The sequence below is a fragment of the Carcharodon carcharias genome, chromosome 16 (genome assembly GCF_017639515.1).
Source record: "Carcharodon carcharias isolate sCarCar2 chromosome 16, sCarCar2.pri, whole genome shotgun sequence".
In the NCBI taxonomy this organism is placed as follows: Eukaryota; Metazoa; Chordata; class Chondrichthyes; order Lamniformes; family Lamnidae; genus Carcharodon; species Carcharodon carcharias.
In genome coordinates this window covers 46,675,911-46,701,421 of record NC_054482.1, presented here as the reverse complement: position 1 = coordinate 46,701,421, position 25,511 = coordinate 46,675,911, and the positions used below count along the sequence as shown (strand labels likewise).

General features: G+C 41.7%; 1 protein-coding gene across 1 annotated transcript in view; it reads right to left on the bottom strand.

Annotated features, from left to right (window-relative positions):
- The window catches only part of lamc1 (laminin, gamma 1), a 319,589-nt gene that overhangs the window by 22,970 nt on the left and 271,108 nt on the right, over positions 1–25,511 (bottom strand). Inside the window, exons 14-21 of the mRNA XM_041207964.1 lie at positions 21,666–21,911; positions 20,607–20,760; positions 19,027–19,169; positions 18,740–18,918; positions 15,060–15,216; positions 10,005–10,210; positions 4,334–4,413; positions 2,729–2,866 (exon numbers count right to left, since the gene is read on the bottom strand). Coding sequence (XP_041063898.1) covers positions 2,729–2,866; positions 4,334–4,413; positions 10,005–10,210; positions 15,060–15,216; positions 18,740–18,918; positions 19,027–19,169; positions 20,607–20,760; positions 21,666–21,911 — 1,303 coding nt within the window. The remainder of the gene's footprint in view (positions 1–2,728; positions 2,867–4,333; positions 4,414–10,004; positions 10,211–15,059; positions 15,217–18,739; positions 18,919–19,026; positions 19,170–20,606; positions 20,761–21,665; positions 21,912–25,511) is intronic.

Genomic DNA, 25,511 nt, shown 5'->3' with positions numbered 1-25,511 from the left:
TACAACCAGACTTTCAACTTTAAGAGAATACAGACAGATATTAGTTTTAATCATGGCCTCAAAGATATTAAACAATAAAGGTTCAGCCCACAAGGCTATTTCCCATGATTATTTTACAAATGAAATTTGTCTAAATTTACAATGAAATCCTGATGAGTCAAATCCCAGGGGATCTGCCAACAAACGTGTGTTAAGTGGAGCTTCATGATAGCCAAGGAGCTCCCATTCCCACATGAATATGCCTCTATGTAACCCAATATGCCTACAAATGGGGTCTATGGTAAAAAAAAGATTCAAATGCCAAATGAAAACACAGTAAAGAAGTAAAATGTGTCAAGAAGTCTTTACTCAGTTTGTTTACACCTTATAATGGCCTGACTTTGTAAAAGATCGAAGCTTCACATTGAAAAATGTTGGGAGTTGGCTATAATCTTTTTCTGCTTGGTGTGCTGTCTTTGTGTGTGCGTGACACAGTCCATCATATTTGACTGCATTGTCGACATGTTTTCGATGTTTTCATGCTGCCGTGCAAAATCCCAGAGTATCACTACAACCTCTGTGGCATTGGTAAGAGAGACAAACGGGTGAGTGGGTGGGCATTCTACTATTGCATCATCTGTCAGTTCTGTTATGCAGAGTACGGCATCGTACATTCCGTGTAAGTTTCCATGGTTATTTCTGCTGGAATTTCCATACCAGCCTTCTACAGGCAAATGAAAAGTACCTAGTCATCGGGTTGGTTGGCCTCACCCTGCTCCTCCTCGTTTTCAACGTCTTATGCAGTCATAAGTTGCTTGAACCCAGCGTGGTGGAAGCAATTGGCAATTGTGACTTCCATCACCATCTTCCATACCTCCTTCATCTTGGTTCCCTGAAACAGTTGGATTGCACTCCTGCTTATCGATAACCTGAGAGATCAGCTGTCATTAGTAGTGTGTTTCCGGGGTCCTAGTCACCCCTGATCCATTGGCTGGAGCTTGCTCGTGGTGTTGGGAAGCAAGAGCATCAGCTTGATAGTTGAACATACGCAGGGCAGTTGTTTGTAATGGTGGCAATCTTCCTTTTCTTTCGCTGATACATTTTGTCCGCTTTCCTGATTCACACCTCAAAAAATGCTGGCAGTCATCCAGGCAGTTTTGTTAGCCTTGTACTGCATGGGTAGTATGTTGACATTTGTGAAGCAACTTAGCTTCTTGGACTTCCCTGTCGCAAGAAGTTGACACAGACCATAGCAGTGACACAGTTCTTGATCCGTTTTCCACCATTGCATGATTCACCTTTAAACAGCAAAGAGCAATCCAGTTTCATCCACATTAAAAATCTCTCATGCTGCATACTAGCTCAAGGCATGGGTGAGAACATTTTGGAGTCAATCATCTATCATTGCTGCTATAATCGCCGCATCCTCGCTGCTTACCGCATGGAAGACAATCCATGTTTCGTCTTGAATTGGTCCAGCCATCTGTCACTGTGGATGAATTTCATGTGGCTCAGCTTCTTTGCCAGGGTGACTCCCGGTTCCTGCCAGGCTGAACCGGAGATGGGAACGTTCTCTGGTCGGGCTGCCTTGAACCACATTAGCAGAGTTTCTTCAACATTGGGATACGCAGCTGTTCTTATCCTCTTCCTTGCTGGAGAGGATGTCAGCTTGTTGAACTGTTCCAAGATGTTTGCCATCTGTTTCATAATGTTGGGCAAACTCGATGGTGGAATCTCCCACTCCTTTTCAATGTCCGCTTTCCACTTCACGCCACTGTTTTCTGTATGCCATATCAAATTCAGTTTCTCTCTGATCAACAACACATCAAAATTTCTCTCAGGTTTAGCCCTACCACAGGCTTTGCACATCTTTTTACAGGGAGGTCTCAATGTCAAATGATGGCTTGCCCAACACTCCACGATTTTTCACACTTGTGTGGCCGAGCTCCACTCTGATTGGTCAGCATGGTTACATGACAAGCTTAGATAAATTCAGCTAATGCAGAGTTATCAGTGCAGAATTTCAGCTCATCATGGGCATCGTTTTATGGGATTTGCTATTCTTTGGCGGGAATGGTTGACGACTTCGACGTAGCTGGAATTTCATGTCACCTGACTTTGATTCATCGTGATTTAACTATGTCCAAATGCTGCTTCTCAGGACTGGTCACAGGAACCACTGGGATCATTTACTTCATGTAGAAAGCATAGTAACATAGGAATTAGGAGCAAGAGTAAGCTATTCGGCCCTTCACATCTGCTCCGCCATTCAATAAGCTCATGGCTGATCTGGTTGTGGTCTCAACTCTACTTTCCTGTCTACTCCCTCATAACCCATGACTCCTTGTCTATCAAAAATATATTTAACTCAGCCTTGAATAGATTCAATGACCTCGCCTCCACTGCTTTCTGGAGAAGAGAATTCTACCGACTAACAGCACTCAGAAAAATTTTCTCCTCACCTCCGTCTAAAACAGGAGACCTCTTATTCTAGGCTCTTGCACAAAAGGAAACAGCAGTAGGATAATTAAACTCAATCTTTTATCTGTTCCAATTGATAAGAGCCTGAGATTATAATTCATGTCCTCTCTTATCCTCCTTCTTACCAAAAATTGTTCTCCAGTGAGATTTCTTGGCAGCAAGTGCTGTCAGATGTTTATCTCATTTCACTGATTATGAACTGACATAAGTTCTACGCCCTAATCCTTCCCACAGTTCAGATGTAGATCATTTAATGTCACCTACTTACTTTCTATTCAACTCATCAATTGTGTTGGTGATTTCACTTTCTTCTGCTAATGTTTTACGCAGCAGTTCATAAGCTTTGGTGGAGGTATCATTAGCATTCTTAGCAATCTGTTCAATCTCATCTGCTTCATTCTTATGCCTGCAGGAATTGAAGAATACTTATATTAGTGAAGTCTGTTCTGCTTCATACGCACCCAAAGTTCACTCTGCATGTTTGCATTGGCACTCTAGTCAGATTCCCCCACTTCTATGTTCACTATTCAATGTAGTTTTTTGAGAAGATGCGTAATGTTGGAAGCACTATTTGGAGCTGCAAAAAGCACCATTATCTTGGTCACAAAATGGTGTTTTTACATTTTCTAGTACTTTAAACAGCCAGATGTTTATACAATGCAGTTTCCTTTAAACAAATTCAAGCTTTTCCAATAGGATTCACAAGTCCTTTTCCTTGCTATAGGCACCAACTTCAGTTGTCACAATGTCATCAGAACGAGAAATTCATGGTGTCTCCAATGTTCAACATTGGCTTGGGGCATTTTCTGTATTTTACGTATACTGTTGCCTCAAAAAAAACATGGGTTTAGTATGCAATTTGCATGGATTAGCACCAGTGAAAGGCTTTGTGTCTTGTATAGTTCAGACAGCAAAAAGATTGCACCAAAATGAACATTCTGTAGAAAAAGTTTGCCCCATTAGGGTTTACACACACATATTTCAGAAACTTCACTCACAATTAAACAAATTCCCAACAGCAGCAGAAAATACAACTTTCACACAAATATTTGGCAGTTAAATAAACTCATGCTGCTTGTTTTAGATACATATTCATGCTTTGCAAACAGATTCCATGGTGCTGCATGAAGACAACATGAAAGCTAATAATAAAGTTCCAAACTTATTTGATGTGAATTACTAATTTACTCACCAATTTGTAGCCAGGGTATTAGCAAATTAGTGATTAAAAGTTAACTGGACAACAAATTGGATGGCAACACGGGTAAAGACACTATGAGAGCAAGGGCATTGGGGAAGAGAGAGACAAAGATTTTTTCTTAAAAATCTTAATTATAAGATTTCCTTGTGAAGAATGTACGTGTAGTTTTGCTACATAAAGCACAGAGGGAATCTTTCCTGTTGGTCTATAAGTGGAATTTATAATACAATTTGAAAGCCAGCAGAAACATTTTGTATTATATTCCATAGATAAGACTAGAGGAAAATCATGCATCCAAAGATAGGTAAGGGAGATCAGCACTGTCAAAACAGACATCTTGTCCCTTTTATAATACTCAGTACTTTTGTTTAGTATGCCACCTTAGGAATTATAAAGGCACAGGTACTGAATAAAGACTCCTTTCCCAAGTTCAAAGTTTACCCTTAACCTCACGAAAATATCTTATTGCAGCCATCCAACAAAGACAGCCTATTTTAAAGGCAGATTTGAGTTGTGGAACTGTGTTTATTTGAATTAGATTGAGACTTTTGGCAAGAGAGCACAGGCAGGCAAACGTTAATCCCATCAGCTTGGCTGGATGGAAATCTAGGCTCCAGGGTGAAAAACATGAAAATCACCGAGTTACCTAATGACCATGAATGAAACCCTTACCTTTCTGCAAGGTTGCGAGCCTCTTCTGCCAGAAGTGTCATGTTATTTGGATCAGCACTGGAATCCGGAGTTGCTATTGACTGTCGGGAAGTAAAAAGAATCAATTTACAATATTCTCTGCACATTTTATGGAATGCAATCAGGTGGAGAAAACTGCTTATGCTTCCTGGATGAGCACTACACCCAACCAGTGATTTCCAAGCGGTATTGACAGGTGTCTGGTGTGAGATTGTCAACAGCCATATGCTATATTGTAATTTAACCCAACACATGACCCCCTCTAGAGAGAATGCTAAAGACAGTGTGTGCCCACTTCCAGCAATCTTATTTGAATATTAAACTGTGCTGCTGATAGGAAGTTAATATTTAACCGGGGTCTTCAGTAAGCTTAAAAACAAAAAACAAAAAACTGCGGATGCTGGAAATCCGAAACAAAAACAGAATTACCTGGAAAAACTCAGCAGGTCTGGCAGCATCGGCGGAGAAGAAAAGAGTTGACGTTTCAAGTCCTCATGACCCTTCGACAGAACTAGACGAATCCCAGGAAGGGGTGAAATATAAGCTGGTTTAAGGTGGTGGTGGTGGGGGTGGGGGTGGGGGGGGGGTGTGGTGTGGGGGTGGGGTTGGGTGGGGGGAGAGAAGTGGAGGGGGGTGGTGTGGTTGTAGGCAAAAGCAGTGATAGAAGTAGATCATCAAAAGATGTCACAGAGAGCAGAACAAAAGAACACATAGGGGTCGAAGTTGGTGATATTATCTAAACGAATGTGCTAATTAAGAATGGATGGTAGGGCACTCAAGGTATAGCTCTAGTGGGGGTGGGGGGAGCATAAAAGATTTAAAAATATTTTAAAATCATGGAAATAGGTGGGAAAAAGAAAAATCTATATAATTTATTGGAAAGAAAAAACAAAAGGAATGGGGAAGAAACAGAAAGGGGGTGGGGATGGAGGGGGGAGGTCAAGACCTAAAGTTTTTGAATTCAATATTCAGTCCGGAAGGCTGTAAAGTGCCTAGTTGGAAGATGAGGTGTTGTTCCTCCAGTTTGCGTTGGGCTTCACTGGAACAATGCAGCAAGCCAAGGACAGACATGTGGGCAAGAGAGCAGGGTGGGGTGTTGAAATGGCAAGCGCCAGGGAGGTTTGGGTCATTCTTGCGGACAGACCGCAGGTGTTCTGCAAAGCGGTCGCCCAGTTTACGTTTGGTCTCTGTCGCTTGCCATTTCAACACTCCACCTTGCTCTCTTGCATACATGTCTGTCCTTGGCTTGCTGCATTGTTCCAGTGAAGCCCAACGCAAACTGGAGGAACAACACCTCATCTTCCGACTAGGCACTTTACAGCCTTCAGGACTGAATATTGAATTCAACAACTTTAGGTCTTGACCTTCCCCCTCCATCCCCACCCCCTTTCTGTTTCTTCCCCCTTCCTTTTGTTTTTTCTTTCCAATAAATTATATAGAATTTTCTTTTTCCCACCTATTTCCATTATTTTAAAATATTTTTAAATCTTTTATGCTCCCCCCACCCCCACTAGAGCTATACCTTGAGTGCCCTACCATCCATTCTTAACTAGCACATTCGTTTAGATAATATCACCAACTTCGACACCTATGTGTTCTTTTGTTCTGCCTCTCTGTGACATCTTTTGATGATCTACTTCTATCACTGCTTTTGCCTACAACCACACCACCCCCCTTCACTTCTCTCCCCTCACCCAACCCCACCCCCCCACCACCTTAAACCAGCTTATATTTCACCCCTTCCTGGGATTCGCCTAGTTCTGTTGAAGGGTCACGAGGACTCGAAACATCAACTCTTTTCTTCTCCGCCAATGCTGCCAGACCTGCTGAGTTTTTCCAGGTAATTCTGTTTTTCTTCAGTAAGCTTACTGGTTTCAAATTAAGTTGCTACTGAACTGCCAGCTGACAAAAGTGGAATCTATACAGGAATCCAAATGATCCTATGCCAATATCTATAGGTGGCCACATACATTTAAGAACTTATACAAAGAAAGAACCTTTCTTAACAGGTAGGAAGAATATTTAGGACGATTCTGAGGGCCACTACTGTCATCCAGAAAGTTAAAAGTCAGTGCATTTTATCTACATTGGTTCCCATAGGACCAATTCTCCACCCCATGGGCTACGTTTTGCCATGGAGGGGGAGGGACAGGCAATTTCAGGTACTTGTACATCAAAAAGGCTCCTGATGCTGTCCCGCCTCCAGGCACTTTTCCCAAGACTGAGCTATCACAGGAATCGGCAACCTGCTCCACAGAAGCAGGCAACCAATTAAGTCTTTAATTAGGACCATTTTCAGAACTCATTGGCATTTTCCCAGCATTAAGCTGGCCCCTGCTGAGTCCGGATTTCAATAGCAACTTGGAGACAGCCTTCCAGCAGCACTGGAGGGCCACTGGTTCCTCTTCTCACCGGCCCAAAGAATGAGCCACATGTACAAAAAGGTCACAGCCGGCGCCAAAGACATTCCTGTGGAGGGACTTCCCCTCCAAATTGATGGCCTAAGGTCTTTGTAGGCCTTTTTAAGTTTTAAATTTTCAGCAAGCTTCTGAGAGTGGCTCCATTTTGAGGTGTCCTTGCGATGGCCTTTCTGCCTCAGCACCCTCAGTGGTCTGCCAGCCAACCAGTGCTGAGGTGCTCTGACTGGGTCTTCTGACTCACTGAATTTAATCAAACACAGAGGTGGTCAGTTGGAAGCCCATCTCAAAAAGTTGTGTCTTGATGACAAGCGCTGGCTTGGGACCCGCATATGGTCTCGACACCCACAGGAAAATTCTGCAGAGTGTGTGTATGGGTGATGCAAAAGGAGGTGGTAAAGAACAAGGCAATTGGTTTACAAGTTTATTTTCCTAGCTACAACCATAGTCTGAAGCTAGGCAACCAATCTTCATGGCAAAGCAAATAATGGTTAAGAATGTATTTAATGAATAACTGAGACATGCAGACAGATTGAATAAAGAACCTTTCTCCAGAATGGAAAAGCACAACATTACAGGCACAAATAATTCATCTGGATAATGGAAAGGCATAGCTCATGGTCGTGAGTATTATGAGTCAATGTATTTTTAAAAATTCATTCGCGGGATGTGGGCATCACTGGCGAGGCCAGCTTTTATTACCCATCTCTAATTGCCCTCAAGGTGGTGGTGGTAAGTTGCCTTCTTGAACCACTGCAGTCTATGTGGTGTAGGTACCCCCACAGTGCTGTTAGGGAGGGAGTTCCAGGATTTTGAACCAGCGACAGTGAAGGAACAGCAATACATTTCCAAGTAAGGCTAGTGTGCAGCTTGGAAGGGAACTTCCAGGTGGTGGTGTTCCCATGCATCTGCTGCCCTTGTCCTTCTAGATGGTAGCGGTCATGGGTTTAGAAGGTGCTGTCTAAGGAGGCTTGATGAGTTCCTGCAGTGCATCTTGTAGATGGCACACACTGCTGCCACTGTGCACTGGTGGTGGAGGGAATGAATGTTTGTGTAAGGGATGCTAATCGAACAGGCTTTGTCCTGGATGGTGTCAAGCTTCTTGAGTGTTGTTAGAGCTGCACTCATCCAGTCAAATGGGGAGTATTCCATTACACTCCTGACTTGTGCCTTGTAGATGGTGGACAGGCTTTGGGGAGTCAGGAGAGGAGGTATTCACAGCAGGATTCCTAGACTCGGACCTGATCTTGTAGCCACAGTACTTATATGGCTAGTCCAGTTCAGTTTCTGGTCAATGGTAACCGCCAGCGTGTTGATAGTGGGGGATTCAGTGATAGTAATGCCATTGAATGTCAAGCGGCGATGGTTAGCTTCTCTCTTATTGGAAATGGTCACTGCCTGACACATGTGCTGCGTGAGTGTTGCTTGTCACTTGTCAGCCCAAGCCTGGATGTTGTCCAGGTCTTGCTGCATTCGAACATGGATTGCTTTCAGTATCTGAGTCATCACGAATGGTGCTGAACATTGTGCAATCATCAGCGAACATTCCCACTTCTGACCTTATGCTGAAAGGAAGGTCATTGATGAAGCAGCTGAAGATGGTTGGGCCTGGGACACTACCCTGAGGAACTCCTGAGGTGTGCGGTGACGTCCTGGAACTGAGATTATTGACTTCCAACAACCACAACTGTCTTCCTTTGTGCTAGGTATGACTCCAACCCGTGGAGAGTTCTCCCCCGATTCTCACTGACCCCAGTTTTGATAGGTCTCCTTGATGCCACACTCTGTCAAATGCTGCACTGATGTCAAGGGCAGTCACTCTCACCTCATCTCTGGAGTTCAGTTCTTTCTGTCCATGTTTGAACAAGGGTGATTGAATGAACTTGATGGAACCCAACCTGGGCATCAGTGAGCAGGTTATTTCTAAGCAAGTGTCATTTGATAGCACTGTTGATGACCTCTTGATCATCAGTGAAGTGATGGAAGAGTAGATTGGTGGACAATAATTGGCTGGGTTGGATTTGTCCTGCTTTTTGACATACCTGGGCAATTTCCCACATTGTTGGGGAAATGCCAGTGTTGTAGCTGTACTGAAACAACTTGGCTAGGGGAGTAGCAAGTTCTGGAGCACAAGTCTTCTGTACTATTGCTGGAATATTGTCAGAACCCAGTGAATTGAATTGGCTGAAGACTAGCAACTGTGATGCTGGGGACTCAGCACTTCTGGCTGAAGATTGTTGTAAATGCTTCAGCCTTACCTTTTGCACTGATGTGCTGGGCTCCCCCATCATTGAGGATGGGGATATCTGTGGAGCCTCCTCCTCCAGTTATTTAATTGTCCACCATGATTCACAGCTGGATATGATAGGACTGCAGAGCTTGGCGATCTGATCCGCTGGTTGTGGAATCGCTTAGCTATCTATCACATGCTGCTTCTGGCATGCCCTCCTGCACTCTTCATTGAACCAAGGTTGGTTCCCTGGCCTGGCGGTAATGGTAGAGATGGGGATATGTCAGGCCATGAGGTTTCTGTTTGTGGTCGAGTATAATTTGTTGCTGAAGATCAACAGATCCTCATGGATGCCCAGTCTTGAGTTGTTGGAGCTGTTTGCAATCTATCCCATTCAGCACATTGGTAGTGCAACACAATGGAGGGTATCCTTAATGTGGAGATGGGGCTTCATTATCACAAAGACTGATGCTGTCATGGACAGGTGCATCTGCATTTTTGACATCAAATGACTCCTAGGTAAGTTAATTCTATTTATGCTGCAAGTTTATAGGCTATAATAATACAATTAAATATCATTCTTCATGACAGTCAGGGCACTATGTCCCAGGGTCACATTTGGGTTATATACAATCGACTGAAATCGTTGACTAATCTTCCACTGTAAAAATAAACTGAAGTTTTGCACATCTTTAACTGCTCAATAGTATGTTACGGAATGTCCTTGCTATAATCCAGCTGGAAAGGAAAAAGCGCCAAGGAAAGATGAACTACAGCATTAGAACTCTCATTTTCCAACGGAGCTGCCTTCTTTAATCCCCTTGATATCAAGTGCTTGGGAGTGAAAATAAAATTTTAAATCACAGTTTATGAAACGTTTAACTCTGAATATTGTTGCAATGCAAGAATTGGTCATTACTCAATGTATCAACTTGAACTGACCTTTAGTTCATTTATAAACATGTACTTTTCCTGAATTCAAAGAGGTTTGCGCAGAAACACATACCACATTGTCTAAGATTTCCTTGGCCTTGTCAAGCTCCGACCGAGCATTTGAGATCACTTTCTCTGCATCCTGGATATGATTATTGGATTGCTCGGCCAATTCTTCAGTGTTATCTACTGTCTCCTTTATATTTTGAAGACGTCCCCACTGGGTGGACAGGGTGTTATTAATTTCAGCCAAGCGGTCCATGAGATTTTTGTCTACATCTGTTAAGAAGATGTTGATTTTACATTAAGTTATATGTCCATATTAGGGAAGATTTCACAACAGGTATGTATTTTCACACTGATGCATGAGCAAGCTTAATGTTAACTGATGGGTAAATAGAAAAATGAGTACTGAGAAAATATAGCACCATACTCTTATGGGATATGCAATGCCTGTTAATGTGAGGTAAACCCAAGCCCTAGTAAACCACAAATCCATATCAGAAATAGGACAAAGAAAATGCATGAGTAATTTTCTCACTTAACTGTATCAATGCCATGGATACCCTGCCTGTTTCGGGAAGATAAATTACCAATTAAGTAAGTTTGAATGACTTGCAGATATTAGCCAATGAGCAGCTCTGCTTCTTTAGGTCCATCTGAAATTTCTGCAGAGAAATTAGAACATTTTTGCTGTGACCAATTTCAGATTTCCTCACACCTTCCTGCACACAAACAGGCATCCATGAGACACTGAATTTTCACATGGCCAATTGCCAATGAAATTGCCACGGTATCCAATTGTCACAGGGGAGATGGAAACTTGCTGACTTCCGCAATTTCTCTCCGGAAACCATTGGGAATTAGAATCCATTCCCAAGGCTTTTCTGTGGCCCACTCTTGTTGTATATTCTTATATAGGTTATTTTCCTTTGTTTCAATTTCCTTCTATATTCTATGTGCATTGTATAAGGCTGATGGAAACTAAATTCTACTGAAACTCCTCCATCAGGAAGCAGATACAAAAAAAATCAATCCAATAAAAATGGGATTAATGGAATTCCAATACAATAAATCAGATCGCATCATTTAAAATTCAGAAATCTTCCAAATAATGTAATTTATTTTCTTCTCTATTCTTCTGAATATTTTACTACTTCCTTCCCTTCTCTTATCCTCACACTTGTAAATTGTTCTGAGTGCCAGTTGCCTTTCAGTACTTTGCCAAAGTGACTGTTCTTCATTTGAAAACAGAGTCAATGCCAAAAAATTAATCAACCATAAATATACCTTAATCTTTCCCAACGTTCAGCAAAAAAAGGCAATGGGAAGAAAAGTGAATAATAGTGGTTTGTATCTGGTTCATAGAACTTTACACATGATATATTCCTCTCAATTGTATTTCACTAAATCCTATTTGCCATTTCAGTACCTATTTTATCAGGCATAACTTTATGTTTAGGTGTTTACACGAGGTCAGGGATGGTTAATTTCTTCACTATTAAGTTACATAAATAACGTGGACATCTTAGTCTTTAAATTGTAACACCACGTGAAGGATTTCAGTTAAAAATTGCTGAAAAGAGGGACGAATGCAAGACGAACAGCTTCGGGAAAAAAAAGACAAACCCAAGATTGCCAAATATCAAACAATCGCAATAATTTATACCACAGGAGGAAAAGGTGGCCACTCAACTCAGATTGGCTAAGGTGTTGCCATAGAGAAAGCAACAGGAAATTATAGGTTGTCCAAGCTCCTGAGTAATTCAAAAAAGGTGCAATGTTTGAACATATTCTTTTTGCTTACAGGGAATGGGCCCCTGAGTATGAATGTATGTTGTTTCTAGCAAGAGTAAATGAGCCATGTTACAAGCTCGACTATTGTTTGTGCGGCTATTAACTCTCAGGATTGTTCAGCAAGTGTTTCTCTAACAGTAGATATTTTGTTTTGGGTCTTACAAGCATAGGCTGGTTAAATATGCTCCATTCTTTGTCTATTATGAAAAGCTGAAGAACATGCTGCTTGATTCAAATCAGCCAATCTCTGGAACATATGGCCTACATACTTAACATTGCACCAGCAATGATATTCAGTCACAACATTGCTCAATTGCAAGGTAGGCAGAATATCTTTTTGGACTGAGGGCAGCATTCTGTTGGTGGAAAACACCACTCGCGTAGCTATGGCATATTAGCAGAATTGCTTAACCTGTGGCTCAAATTTTTGAGAACCTTTGCCTTTCCAGGGTAATTTGAAGTAGACCAGGCACTTCTCAGGTACGAAAATGGCGGCCTATGACCTATTGGCGAGTTTGCGTGATACACATTGAACAATGATCTGATTAGGATAGCAAATGTCCCAAAGGATAGGTTTGGTGTGCTCTATTTCTGCATCAAGCTTGCAAGGTGAGCAAATGGCTAGGGGCTTTGTTTACAAGATGGCTGATAAGACCAATCTATACAATTCCCAATGCGTATATTAACCAGTGGAGGTAGGCTTGCACTGAAGCACACTGGCACTGAAATATACCACATTACTCATTTGTGTGATAGGCAGAATGCCTTTTTGACTTGAAAGCAGCATCCTGTTAGTGGCGAATACCACTACTGCATAGTAGCAGCATGAAACAGCTAGCTTCATCTGTTGCTCAAATTTTTGAGATCGATCACCCTGGAAGGGCAAGGTGAGGTGGACTGGGCACTTTTCAGGGCCAAAAGTGATGGCCTTAGGCCCGTTCATGAGTTTGAGAGACATATAGTGCGAAATTATCTGATCAGGGCAGCCATTATCCTGCAGTATGCTTTTGATGTGCCCAATTTCAGCATCAAGCTTACATGGTGGCAAATGGCTCGGGCCCTATTTATAAGTTTGCCAATAAGACCAATGTTATATTGTGTGGAACTGTAAGAATCCCGATGTGTATGTTGACCAGTGACGGTAGGCTCGCAGTAGGCCGTGGTAGAGAAGTCCCTGGCAGATTTCTCTACTAGTACGGTCAAGGGAGGCGAGTTCATTTGAGTGCTCCATTCCAAAGGTGAATTTGAGTGCAGGATCAAGCCCATTAAGACATGGATGGAAATTGTTACATGCAGCTGCAGATTTAAATATAGCAAATAAATATGCCAGAGGTAGGGGGTTAGCTGTCATTCCACCGACAACATGTTTCTCATGGAACCCAACTAAAATATTTGCTGGGCCTAGAGGGGAGCCCATGGCAAAACCATCTATTTGGGCATACATGGTGTCATTAAAATGAACTCAACTGCGTGAGTTGCTGAGTTCATAAGTTCAATATATACTGATTCACTCATGGTGATGGGTCTAGATCACCATGATATAGTGCTATAGTGCAAATTTCTATGGCTTCCTTAACTGGAGTATTGGCTAGCAATGTCCAATGAGCACATGGACATAGCATCGCTATCGATATGCGAGTCCTGTATGTGTTGGGCAAGGAAACATTAACTCACAAGGAATTCAATTGGTAATTATCAGTTAGCTAGCTACGTACCCATTTGAATACATAAAAATAAAACAGGTGAGACAAGTTCTCTGTAGAGTTTTATGCACCAAAAATAAAACTCTGTTGGAAGAAGCCAGTCTTTATCTTCATTTCAAGCAGGTATTATGACTTTATCAGTATGGCCTTTGCAAATATGAAGGAGTCCTTCACCGTGTATGTGGAAAACTTGGTCACAACTGGTTGTAACAATGCGCCCAACCATTTGGCCAAATTATGCTATGCCGAACTGTCATAGATAAGATGGGGCGTAAAGGGACATCATTTGTGTGTCCTGGGCAGCCCATATATACACGGATGTAGCAAACCGTGAGGATGAACCTTGTCAAATATATCATGCGGTATCTCATCACTCTTACACAAATCCAGCAAGCGGTTTTTTAAGCTTACTTTCAAGCAAGACTGTCCGTCATGTTGAGCGGCAGGTCCAATGGATCCAAATTTGGACCTGTCATTCAGGATGGCGTGTATTTTATTGATATAGTCAAGCTTGTTAAGGATGACTATTACCGTCCCTTTGTTAGGTTTACGTCAAAAAGACGTTCTGCCTATCACACAAATGAGTAATGTGGTACATGAGTTTCAGTGCCAGTGTGAAGCTAAGTATGTAGGCCATACGTCCCAAAGATCGGCAGTTCATATTAAACAGCATGCCCCAGCTGCTGTTCACAACGGGCTGGGTACAGATCATACCCAACCAGCCCATGCTTACAAAACTTAAAAAAGTGTCCAACATTAAATGTGATTCTGTGATTGCTAAGAATTAATTTAAGATTGTCGATTGGGCTCACAGTGTGGCACATTTGCATACTGGAAGCTACATGTGTTAATACACAGGGCACTGTTCTTTGCAGAGACAAAGAACACAAAGCCATTGTGCCTGTTTCAGCTCAACAAAATAAGTGGCAGCCATTTGCTGACTTATTCCTCAGGGCAATGCCTTGACCAATCAGGGTCCAGCTGCCTGGCTTAAATTTCAAACAATGTTTGGCAGTTAACTGTCAGTCGCCATCACTGTTGCATTTTCCACGGCAACGCCACTTGCCAACAGATCAGTGTTCTCTTCACATACAGTATAAATTGTTTTTATCCTTATATTAGTATTCGTGAGGTGTCCTGATGAGTGCAAGACAAAAAGCTTAGATGTGTCTCCTTTTTCAGCAATACTCAGGTTCTGTATTACAAACGACTATAATCAGTTGAGCTCATAACGAGCTAGAAGTGACATACATTCATAGGCATGGATCTATTTTCTGCAAACAAAAGGAATACGTTCAGGCCTTGTGCCATTTTTGTATTACCCAGGAGCTTGGGAGCCATTGCTTTCTCCATGGCAACACCTCGGCCATTCAGAGTCAAAAGTCAAGCAATTAGCGCCCTTTTCTCCTATAGTATAACTTGTTGTGATCATTTGAAATTTTGCATTCTTGTATTTGTTCTGATGAGTGCAAGATGAAAAGCTTTGGCAACATATCTTTCCTTTCAGCATTATTCAAGTTCTGTACTATTCAGCAATGATTTCAATTAAGGCCAAGTGCCAAACAGATAATTGGAATTTTTAATCATTTTATTCACATCAAGTCTAAGATGTCAGCTACAATGTATACCTCTCATGTTTTCAGCATCCCTCAGCAAGTCCATAATGGTTCTTTCAGCTTCCTTGAGTCTTTCCTCAAAGGCCTTGTCACTCACTGTGTCCTGGCTCGTCCCGAGGTTTGCAATTAAATCTTCCAAGTCCTTAAGCTTCTGCCTATGTTCAGTTACCTGAGCAAATGCCACAGGATAAAAGATATCCGGCAGGAAACCAATTAAATCAATTGCAACTCCTGCAATCTTATCTACTAACATACAATTACTCAGCCAATCAAAACAAGATAAACGAGCCTGTCATCCAGAGCTTATTTTGGCAACTGAAGCCAAATATAGTACATCCTGGTATAAGAATGAAAAGTAATGCATGTGTGCCCTTGGCTTCAAAGTTGTTATTTAAGATTTAATCAGTAATTCAAGTATTACATTCATGAAAATAAGTTTATTTTCCTTATAAAATACTGTCCTTCACTTCTCTTCACTCCTTTTCCTGGATTTATTGGCTGAAACATGCAAGTACTAACCTATGCGTATTTTCTTATTACTTGAAATGCTTATTGATAACATTATTCAATGGTAATCCATAGTCATCTATTGTAAAGATAACTTTACAAAACTTTAGTTTTGATGAAAACAATTTTCTTCCCTTACTACTAGCATTAAGTCAAGTATGAAGGCTGCTTTCACACTATCCGGTCATGTGAGGAGGCTTTTATTCTACCTGTCTTCTAAGGATGCTGATTCATGCTGGGATAGAGAACCAAACGTGGATTTATTTAGACTTTATAAACTTGGGGAACAATACCAAAGTCTGATGATGGAAAATTGGAATTACATAGAATTTTCAGCATGGAAACAGGTTACTCAGCCCAACTGGTTTATTGTCAGTGTTTTTTCCTTTAAGTGAGCCTTCACCCACCCTAACTCATCTAATCCTAAAAGGAACAAAAACAAAATTACCTGGAAAAACTCAGCAGGTCTGGCAGCATCGGCAGAGAAGAAAAGAGTTGACGTTTCAAGTCCTCATGACCCTTCAACAGAACCTGTTCTGTTGAAGGGTCATGAGGACTCGAAACATCAACTCTTTTCTTCTCCGCCGATGCTGCCAGACCTGCTGAGTATTTCCAGGTGATTCTGTTTTTGTTTTGGATTTCCAGCATCCGCAGTTTTTTGTTTTTATCTCTTTTTTAATCCTAAAAGGACCCTTTCTTCATGTATTTACCTAGCTATTGCTTAAATGCATCTGTGCTACTTGCCTCAACTACTCCATCTGGTAGCAGGTTCCACGTTTTAATCATGCTTTGGGTAAACAATTTTCTCCCAAGTTCCTGATGTGACGACCTTTGACCCAGAAGCAGTACAGTAAGAACAATTTGAAATATCTTTAAAAGTTTATGGAATCTGTAATTATCTTTAAGAATGTTTAAAAGGGGCTTTTGAGAGTTTGCATCCATTATGAATAGATCAATTGTAATTTTCTTAGATAATAAGAAATACTGGTACATGTGACCTGAAAACTCTTGAACCCTGGAAGTAGTACCAAAAAGAAGGAAATTAAGACTAAAGCTGTGTAGCTGGAGGATACAAAGGAGAACTACAAGCAGAGGAGCTAGAGGGTGAAGGCGATCAGTGTACAGAGACAGAAAAAAAGGACACACCGAATTCTTGTAAGCTGAAGAAGTAAATCTCTCTCAGGAAGTGGTCAGCTTTTCTGCCAGTCAGGAGCTCTTTGAGGTACTGCCTGAGCTGAGTAAAATGATCTAAAACCTGCAACAGCTCAGAGACACTAAAGAGCTGGCTGTTTGCCCAGAAGTGGCCAAACTGTGAACCTGGATACTATTGGTTGGTTTGTTGAAAAGAAGCTCAGGAAAGCTACAACATTCATGACCCAAGGGAGAGGGGATTCATAGAATTGTGCCTTGCTGATGAAAATCTTACTTGTTAAACTTGAAGGCAAAAGCTGGTGTTGGGTAGGACTCCTGACCTACCCTACCCTGTGTGGAACTGTATAGTTACATTGGTGCAGGGAGTGATGCAGGTGAGTGTGGTTGCGTAAGACATATCTTTGTTGTATCAACTGTTTAAAAAGAAATTTGCCTTTTTATTTGAATTAACAGGCAAATGATTTTTCATGTGTAATTTCCATTGGTTCTGATTACTGTTAACGTAAAAGCTACAAGAATGTGTGAACTTGTTGGTAATTTCTTCATTTGTGGATCATTCGTAAGTTTGGTCATTTTGGTTTATGGTTCCCCATCAGGATCGTAACACTATTTATTTGTGGTTTTCTTAAATTTATTACTGCTAGTTTTGGACTCTTCAAAAATGGAATTAGTATTAAGACCTCGGTTGTGCCTCATGTAATCTTAGGATTAAGAACATAAAACATGCAGTGCAGATTCACTAGGACATTACCAGAGTTGAAACATAACAGTTGTGGAGAGGGAATTAAGAAAGCAGGGCTTTTTCATTGGAGTTGGAAAGATAATTTGCACAGATTTTGCAATGGTATTGATGACAAGTCTTTGTCCTCACTACTCCAGTGAAACTGACAGCAACTTCTGGAGTCTGTATAAACACATAACACAAATATAAAAGCTGCTGTCATTGGATTTTACACTTTTCCAGTGGGTGCACTTTTGAGGCACCCCCAGACAATCAACTGAATAGACAAGAACTTGTACTTTCATGCCTTTAATCTCAATGTAAAGTCTATTGGAAAAGTTTTTAATGGTCTACCAACTTCATGTTTACTGCTAAACACCCACTGGCCCAGAGAAGCTAATTTTATATCTGTGGAATATCAAGTTTCTCCATAATAATGAAAAATTTACAATTTTTAAAAAAAGTTTATCTTTATTTTAGCTTCTTAGTCCAATCATAATCATTTGGTTTGGTATCTGAAATTTTAAACTAAAAGTAAACGATATAATGCTTTTAACTTTCTCATTTGCTAAATCCATCAATACGATTGGCTTAAGTGCTTGCTAACATCACTGCTGTTGCACACCAAGACATCCCCTTGACTTGGAGTCAGATTTAAATTGTTGGTGGGAAAGGAAAAGTCCATGCCACAGAGATCATTAGACCTTTGTGGGCAGCTTTGTTCAAGGTCAGCAGTGAGTGCTGTTGACCACAAAAAAATCTGAGCCTACGGTTGACCTGATCAAGATCTTCAAGATTAAGAGTTGAAATAAGGTAAACGATAAGTGCTTCCATAGGGTGGCAGACCAGTAACAAGAGGGCACAAATTTAAGCGGATCAGAAACTGAAATAATAAGGACCTTAACAGTGTGTGGGGCTAGAATTTGGAAGTCTGTTACAATCTGTGGTTGAAGCAGAAAGTGTAAATTCATTTGAAAGGAACTTAGATAGTTGCTTTAAAGAATATTAAGAACGAAAGGAAGCAAGGAGGAGAGTGGGATTGATTTCAAGTGAAGAAAACATCCAGTGTACATTTGATGGGATAGACTAAGTTCTGGCCATCATCTGGTATTTTGCTCAAATGGTTTCTCACATGCAAGCTGAGAGGTTAAGTGCTGCTAACCATTGGACCTATTTTGGGGTTTTAACAGTGAACATGACCTTACTCTCACCCATCATTCACAGTCTCTCACTTTCAAGTAGCTCTAGGATCAAATGAAGTATTGTGTATAAAATAAACAACAAATGCTATAATAGAAATGAGACCCCCTACCTTATCTTTCACCAGCCTGTAACAGGTAGGACACTCCTGGCAGCCAGGTCTTGTCCGATTGTAGAAATAGTTTTCTTCGCACTGGTCACAGTGTGTGCCCACAAACCCTTCCTTACAGTCACACTTTCCATCTTCCTTGCATTGTAGAGATCGAGAGCCCTCACGGTCACAGTCACAGGCTGCAGAAATAGATAAACTACTCATGCACTTGTTTTGTTTAGAAATTGATGATTCAATCTTTGAGATATTTTTCTTAAAAAGTATATTTTAAAAATTATTTTGCTTACGTTTGCATCCATCCTGGCCAAATCCAAAATGATACGGTTCACACTTATTACACTGCCGGCCAACAACACCAGGCTGGCATTCACATTGTCCATTCTGGGCATCACACTGACCATTAACAGAACCAATTGGATTACAGTCACACCTGGGAGCAAACAATCAGTGAATTCAATCAATGAAGCCCTTCATGTTGTACTGTGAAGAATAATGTTAACTGCCAAACCATAAGAATCAACAGTTAACTTGTTAATCCAAGCCCATCATATACCATTAAGAGGTGGGTACAATTTATACGAAAGAAAAGTGATTTTCTTTCTCAATATTCCTGAATCCATGTGGCTATGCCATTCAGACCTTTAGCATGAGCATCATCTTACCAATTTTATTATTATAAGTTATCTTTTGTGTCTTTACTCAGCACACTAGTAAGATTAACAAAGTGATGTGCAGAGTTGTCTTTAAACTGCTGGAATCACATACTTGTTCTTCAGGATCAGCAGCTGTTCTATATCAGAGCATCTAACTGAAGGCAATTTACTGATTTATAACAAACAACAATCCCACTTCCAATGCTAAATGCCAGCTTCCTTCCAATCTCTGCGGCACAGCTGTCACCAAGCCAAGAATTCAAGTAGGACAACAAAATTGGAGCTTTTATTTCCACAAAGTAAAACTAAAGGAATGTTGTGTGGAGGGAACTTTATATTCCTCCTGGGAATTTCAGATCTAAACACTGGTTGCTTACAAAATTGTTCTGTGCATTTGTACTTTTGTCTTTCTTTTTTAAAAACAAAAGGCAGGCTTGCTTCCCCTGTGTATTAGCTGCATTCCCTTGTCCGCCTTGTTATCCGTTCCTCACACCCAACTGTTCTTTCTGTCCTTTCTGTATATTGCCATCTTTCACACATGAAAGATGCCTGTGCAAGCTACATGTGTTGCCACTCACAATTTTGTAAAGCTTATTTTGTTCACACCACTTTGGGTACTGCAGCATGACTTATTAATTTTGCATGCGATAGGATTCGCACGGATAGAAGGGGACAGAGCTACAACTGATCAGGAGAAATAGGCAGCAGCAATCAAAGCGATGCTAGTAACTTTCTGATGGCCGAACACTCCCCCTGATTCTGTTAGTTTTCACAGGAAACCAGTGGCCTTCAACGTAATTTGCATCCTACAAGTCGCTTTGCGTGTTCACCAACTATACATACAAACAAGGCACAAACATTTCTTCCCCAGCCCATAGATAGAAAGAGAAAAATAGCTTCACTACTGTATAAGAAGGGTCATTTCTTGAGACCTTGCTGCAACTTTATCCCATTCTGTATTTGGTTATACAAATAAATTAAATACAGGTTATTTATGCAAAACAGATGGGAGTTAAAAATCTAAAAGAAATTTACACAACTTCATTTTACAGGAAGGTTTCTCTCTCTTTTGGTCACACAAGGCAGCAAAGGCCCCATTAAATCTATCATTATGGTCAAGAGAGTGTTTTGTTACTTCAATTTCTCATTGAACTGAGGTAACAAATGGCTGTAGATAGAAAATCATTATACTCAAATTCCTTTACTTGACTTACCTCTGACAGCCCTGACCATTAAGAAGATTGTAGTAGCCCGGCTCACACTGACTACAGTCCCTGCCCATGACATGAATTAAGCATTCACATAGGCCAGTGACTTGGTTGCAGTTCCTTTGCTGATCCACGGTGCCATATGGAGAACAGTTACAAGCTGCAGAAAAACATTAAAAAAAGTGCATTATATCTTTCGTTTGAAGGAAAAAGTTCTTGGGTAGGGCAGGGCAGGAAGGAGGAGGTGGATAGGGTGGGAGGAGAAAGCATGGAAGGTCATTTATATATTTTCTTCTCATATTATTCCCTAGTAAAGAACGTAGGCAAGGTATCTCCTCTCACTCACTGCGAGAGATTTGCATGATTTCAGCCTAGAAATACCCTGCCCTGAAAAACACAATGGAAGACATCAGGAAGGAGTTAACAAAAATGACTATCAGGGAAATACTGCAATACTAAGGAATTATGTTGGGTGAAAAGAAAATTATTACCCAGCCAAGAGGTTTCTGTCAGCTGAACATAAATTAGCACTGAAGGCATCTGTGGAGAATGCTCAAGGCACACAGCTGAAAAAATGGTTGGGGGTAGGGCTTACCAGAAGAATGGGACATTTAGCAGTTTTCCTCTACACAACAACTTGAATTTATATAGCACATTTGTAAGGGAGTAAAATGACTCAATGCCAATAAACAAAATATGAAACCTCATCTAAATGAAAACATTTTAGATGGAATGCATTTATTTTTAGTGAGCAGTTAAGTAAGCTAAATCACGACATCAGGAGGTAATACATAAATCCCTTCAGCCAAGCAGCTTTGTAATATTTGCAAACTTCTGTAACTGAGATCAATGCTTATTTTTGCTGAAGCTTTGCATGAGTGTTCAAAAGTCTGTGGAATTCTCCCTTTTCAGAAGATTATAGCCTTTTTACATCTTAACGTCAGAGAGGGAAATTTGAACCTCCTCAAATTTCATTGAAGTTATTACTATTATGCATTTTTTAAAAAAAGGTTTATTAGTTATTTTAGGAGCATTTAATGAGGTAAAGTCAAACGTGAGGCTCACCATTACATTTTTCTGATGGAATTGGGTTTAATGCGTTTCCATAAAATCCATCTTTACATTTGTCACAGTAGAATCCATCAGTGTTGTAGATGCACTTTAAACACTCTCCCGTCAGCCGATTACAGTTCCCTACAGCATTTGGATCAATGTTGTCACTGCAATGACATGGTTTGCATGGTCTCACGGGCCCTTCGTTTCCTAACGGGTCACCATAGTACCCATCATCACACAGTTCACACCTTTTACCTGTTTGAAATGAAAGGCAATTTATTACATTAGATACACCACTTTCATTAAAATGAACACTCCCATGTTTCTGAGCAAAATCCCCCAAGTTACAATACTGATCAAGATGACCAAACAAACTGTTCTTCTGAAGCTTATACAAGGGACGAAAGTCACAAAGGTGAAAGGAATCATCATGTACTTATAATTAATACTCACTCCAGGTTGGCATGCAACAACTTAAAAAAAGTGCTCAGAACTAGTAGTGCTCAACTTTTGGACTCTAGCCAATAAACAAAATATGAAACCTCATCTAAAAGAAAACATTTTAGATGGAAAGCATTTATTTTTAGTGAGCAGTTAAGTAAGCTAATCATGACATCAGGTAATAATACATAAATCCCTTCAGCCGAGCAGCTTTGTAATACTTGCAAACTTCTGTAACTGAGATCAATGCTTATTTTTGCTGAAGCTTTGCATGAGGGTGTTCAAAAGTCTGTGGAATTCTCTCTTTTCAGAAGATTATAGCCTTTTCTGTGAAAGACCTGCATGACCTGTTCTAACTACCCACTGAAATGAACTCTCTCTGCCAACAACTAGTAAAATTAATTATCATGACAGTATTTCAGCCAACCATATTTAGTGTTCCAAGCTACTGAAGTAATAACTTTATTACCAGTGAAGGCAAGAGAAAAACCTTTTATCTTTATGCTGCAAAAGCATGATCCAAAAGCAGCTCACTAGTTTATGAATAAAGGAAACAAAATAGAACTTATACCTATCCAACTAAATTAGATGTGCATAAAAAAGTAGGCTGCACTCTCCTGATAGCTCAACAACTTTACCAATGAGTAACTGAAAAGTAGCCTCAATACCCTATCTGTGCTGAATTAGCTGATATCACCTGGAGCACGGCAGTTAGCTTCAGCACCCATGATCCCTGGAAGGGAAACACCAGGCAAGCATTCCACTTCAAATCACTCCGAAGGCATTCCTACTGGAAATGCGTGCGCACCCCTGCTGTGAGAGGACTGAGTTAGGCACAGTTGTGTTGCCACTTCATGATCAAATGCCCTGTTGTTATCTATCTTTACAGCTAGCAGCCTCTTCTTTATTCATTCACGGGGCCTGGGCTTCGTTGGCTGGGCCAGCATTTATTGCCCATCCCTAGTTGCCCTTGAGAAGGTGGTGGTGAACTGCCATCTTGAACTGCTGCAGTCCATGTGGTGTAGGTACACCCACAGTGCTGTATGGAAGGGAGTTCCAGGATTCTGGCCCAGCAACAGTGAAGGAATGGCAATATATTTCCAAGTCAGGATGGTAAGTGACTTGGGAGGGGAACTTCCAGGCGGTGGTATTCCCATCTCTCCGCTGCCCTTGTCATTCTACATGGTAGTTGTCGTGGGTTTGGAAGGTGCTGTCGAAAGAGCCTTGTTGAATTCCTGCAGTGCATTTTATAGATGGTACACACTGCTGCTACTGTGCGTCGGTGGTAAGGGAGTGAATGTTTGTAGATGTGGTGCCAATCAAGTGGGCTGCTTTGTCCTGGACAGTGTCAAGCTTCTTGAGTGTTGTGGGAGCTGCACTCATCCAGACAAGTGAAGAGTATTCCATTACACTCCCAGCTTGTGCCTTGTAGATGACGGTCAGGTTTTGGGGAGTTAGGAGGTGAGTTACTCATCCCAGGATTCCTAGCCTCTGACCTGCTATTGTAGCCATAGCATTTATATGGCTAATCCAGTTCAGCTTTTGGTCAATGATAATCCCCAGGATGTTGATAGTGGAGGATTTAGTGATGATAATGCCATTGAATGTCAAGGGGCAATGGTTAGATTCTCTTTTGTTGGAGATGATCATTGCCTGGCACTTGGGTGGCATGAATGTTACTTGCCACTCGTCAGCCCAAGCCTGGATATTGTCCAGGTCTTGCTGCATTTGGACATGTACTGCTTCAGTAACTGAGGAGTTGTGAATGGTGAACATAGTGCAATCATCAACGAGCATCCCCACTTCTGACCTTATGATGAAAGGAATGTCATTGATGAAGCAACCCAAGACGGTTAGGCCTAGGGCACTACCATGAGGAACTCCTGCAGTGATGTCCTGGAGCTGAGATGACTGACCTCCAATTACCACAACCATCTTCCTTTGTGCTCGGTATGACCGCAACTAGCGCCGAGTTTCTCCCGCCCACCACCCCGATTCCCATTGACTCCAGTTTTGCTAGGGCTCCTTGATGACATCAAGACCGCATTTAACCGAGTGTGGCAAGGGCAGACACTCTCACTTCACTTCGGGAGTTCAGCTCTTTTATCCATTATCCATTACAAGCCTACCGACTCCCACAGCGACCTCGACTACAGCTCCTCACACCCCGCTTCCTGTAAGGACTCCATCCCATTCTCTCAGTTCCTTCACCTCCGTCGCATCTGTTCCGATGATGCTACCTTCAAAAACAGTTCCTCTGACATGTCCTCCTTCTTCCTTAACTGACGTTTTCCACCCACGGTCGTTGACAGGGCCCTCAACCGTGTCCGGCCCATCTCCCGCGCATCCGCCCTCATGCCTTCTCCTCCCTCCCAGAAACATGATAGGGTCCCCCTTGTCCTCACTTATCACCCCACCAGCCTCCGCATTCAAAGGATCATCCTCCGCCATTTCCGCCAACTCCAGCATGATGCCACCACCAAACACATCTTCCCTTCACCACCCCTGTCGGCATTCCGTAGGGATCGTTCCCTCCGGGACACCCTGGTCCACTCCTCCATCACCCCCTACTCCTCAACCCCCACCTATGGTACCTCCCTATGCCCACGCAAAAGATGTAACACCTGCCCCTTCACTTCCTCTCTCCTCACCGTCCAAGGGCCCAAACACTCCTTTCAAGTGAAGCAGCATTTCACTTGCATTTCCCCCAACTTAGTCTACTGTATTCGTTGCTCCCAATGCGGTCTCCTCTACATTGGAGAGACCAAACGTAAACTGGGCGACCGCTTTGCAGAACACCTGCGGTCTGTCCGCAAGAATGACCCAAACCTCCCTGTCGCTTGCCATTTTAACACTCCACCCTGCTCTCTTGCCCACATGTCTGTCCTTGGCTTGCTGCATTGTTCCAGTGAAGCCCAACGCAAACTGGAGGAACAGCACTTCATCTTCCGACTAGGCACTTTACAGCCTTCCGGACTGAATATTGAAGTCAACAACTTTAGGTCTTGAGCTCCCTCCTCCATCCCCACCCCCTTTCTGTTTCTTCCCCCTTCCTTTGGTTTTTTTTTCCTCCAATAATTTATATAGATTTTTCTTTTCCCACTTATTTCCATTACTTTAAAATCTTTTATGCTCCCCCACCCCCACTAGAGCTATACCTGGGGTGCCCTACCATCCATTCTTAATTAGCACATTCGTTTAGATAATATCACCAACTTCAACACCTCTGTGTTCTTTTGTGTGTGACATCTTTTGATGATCTGCTCCTATCCTAACACCCCCGCCTCCACTTCTCTCCCCTACCTTAAACCAGCTTATATTTCCCTCTCCTTGTAAAGAAAGATCAGTTCTGTTGAAGGGTCATGAGGACTCGAAACGTCAACCCTTCTCTTCTCCGCCGATGCTGCCAGACTT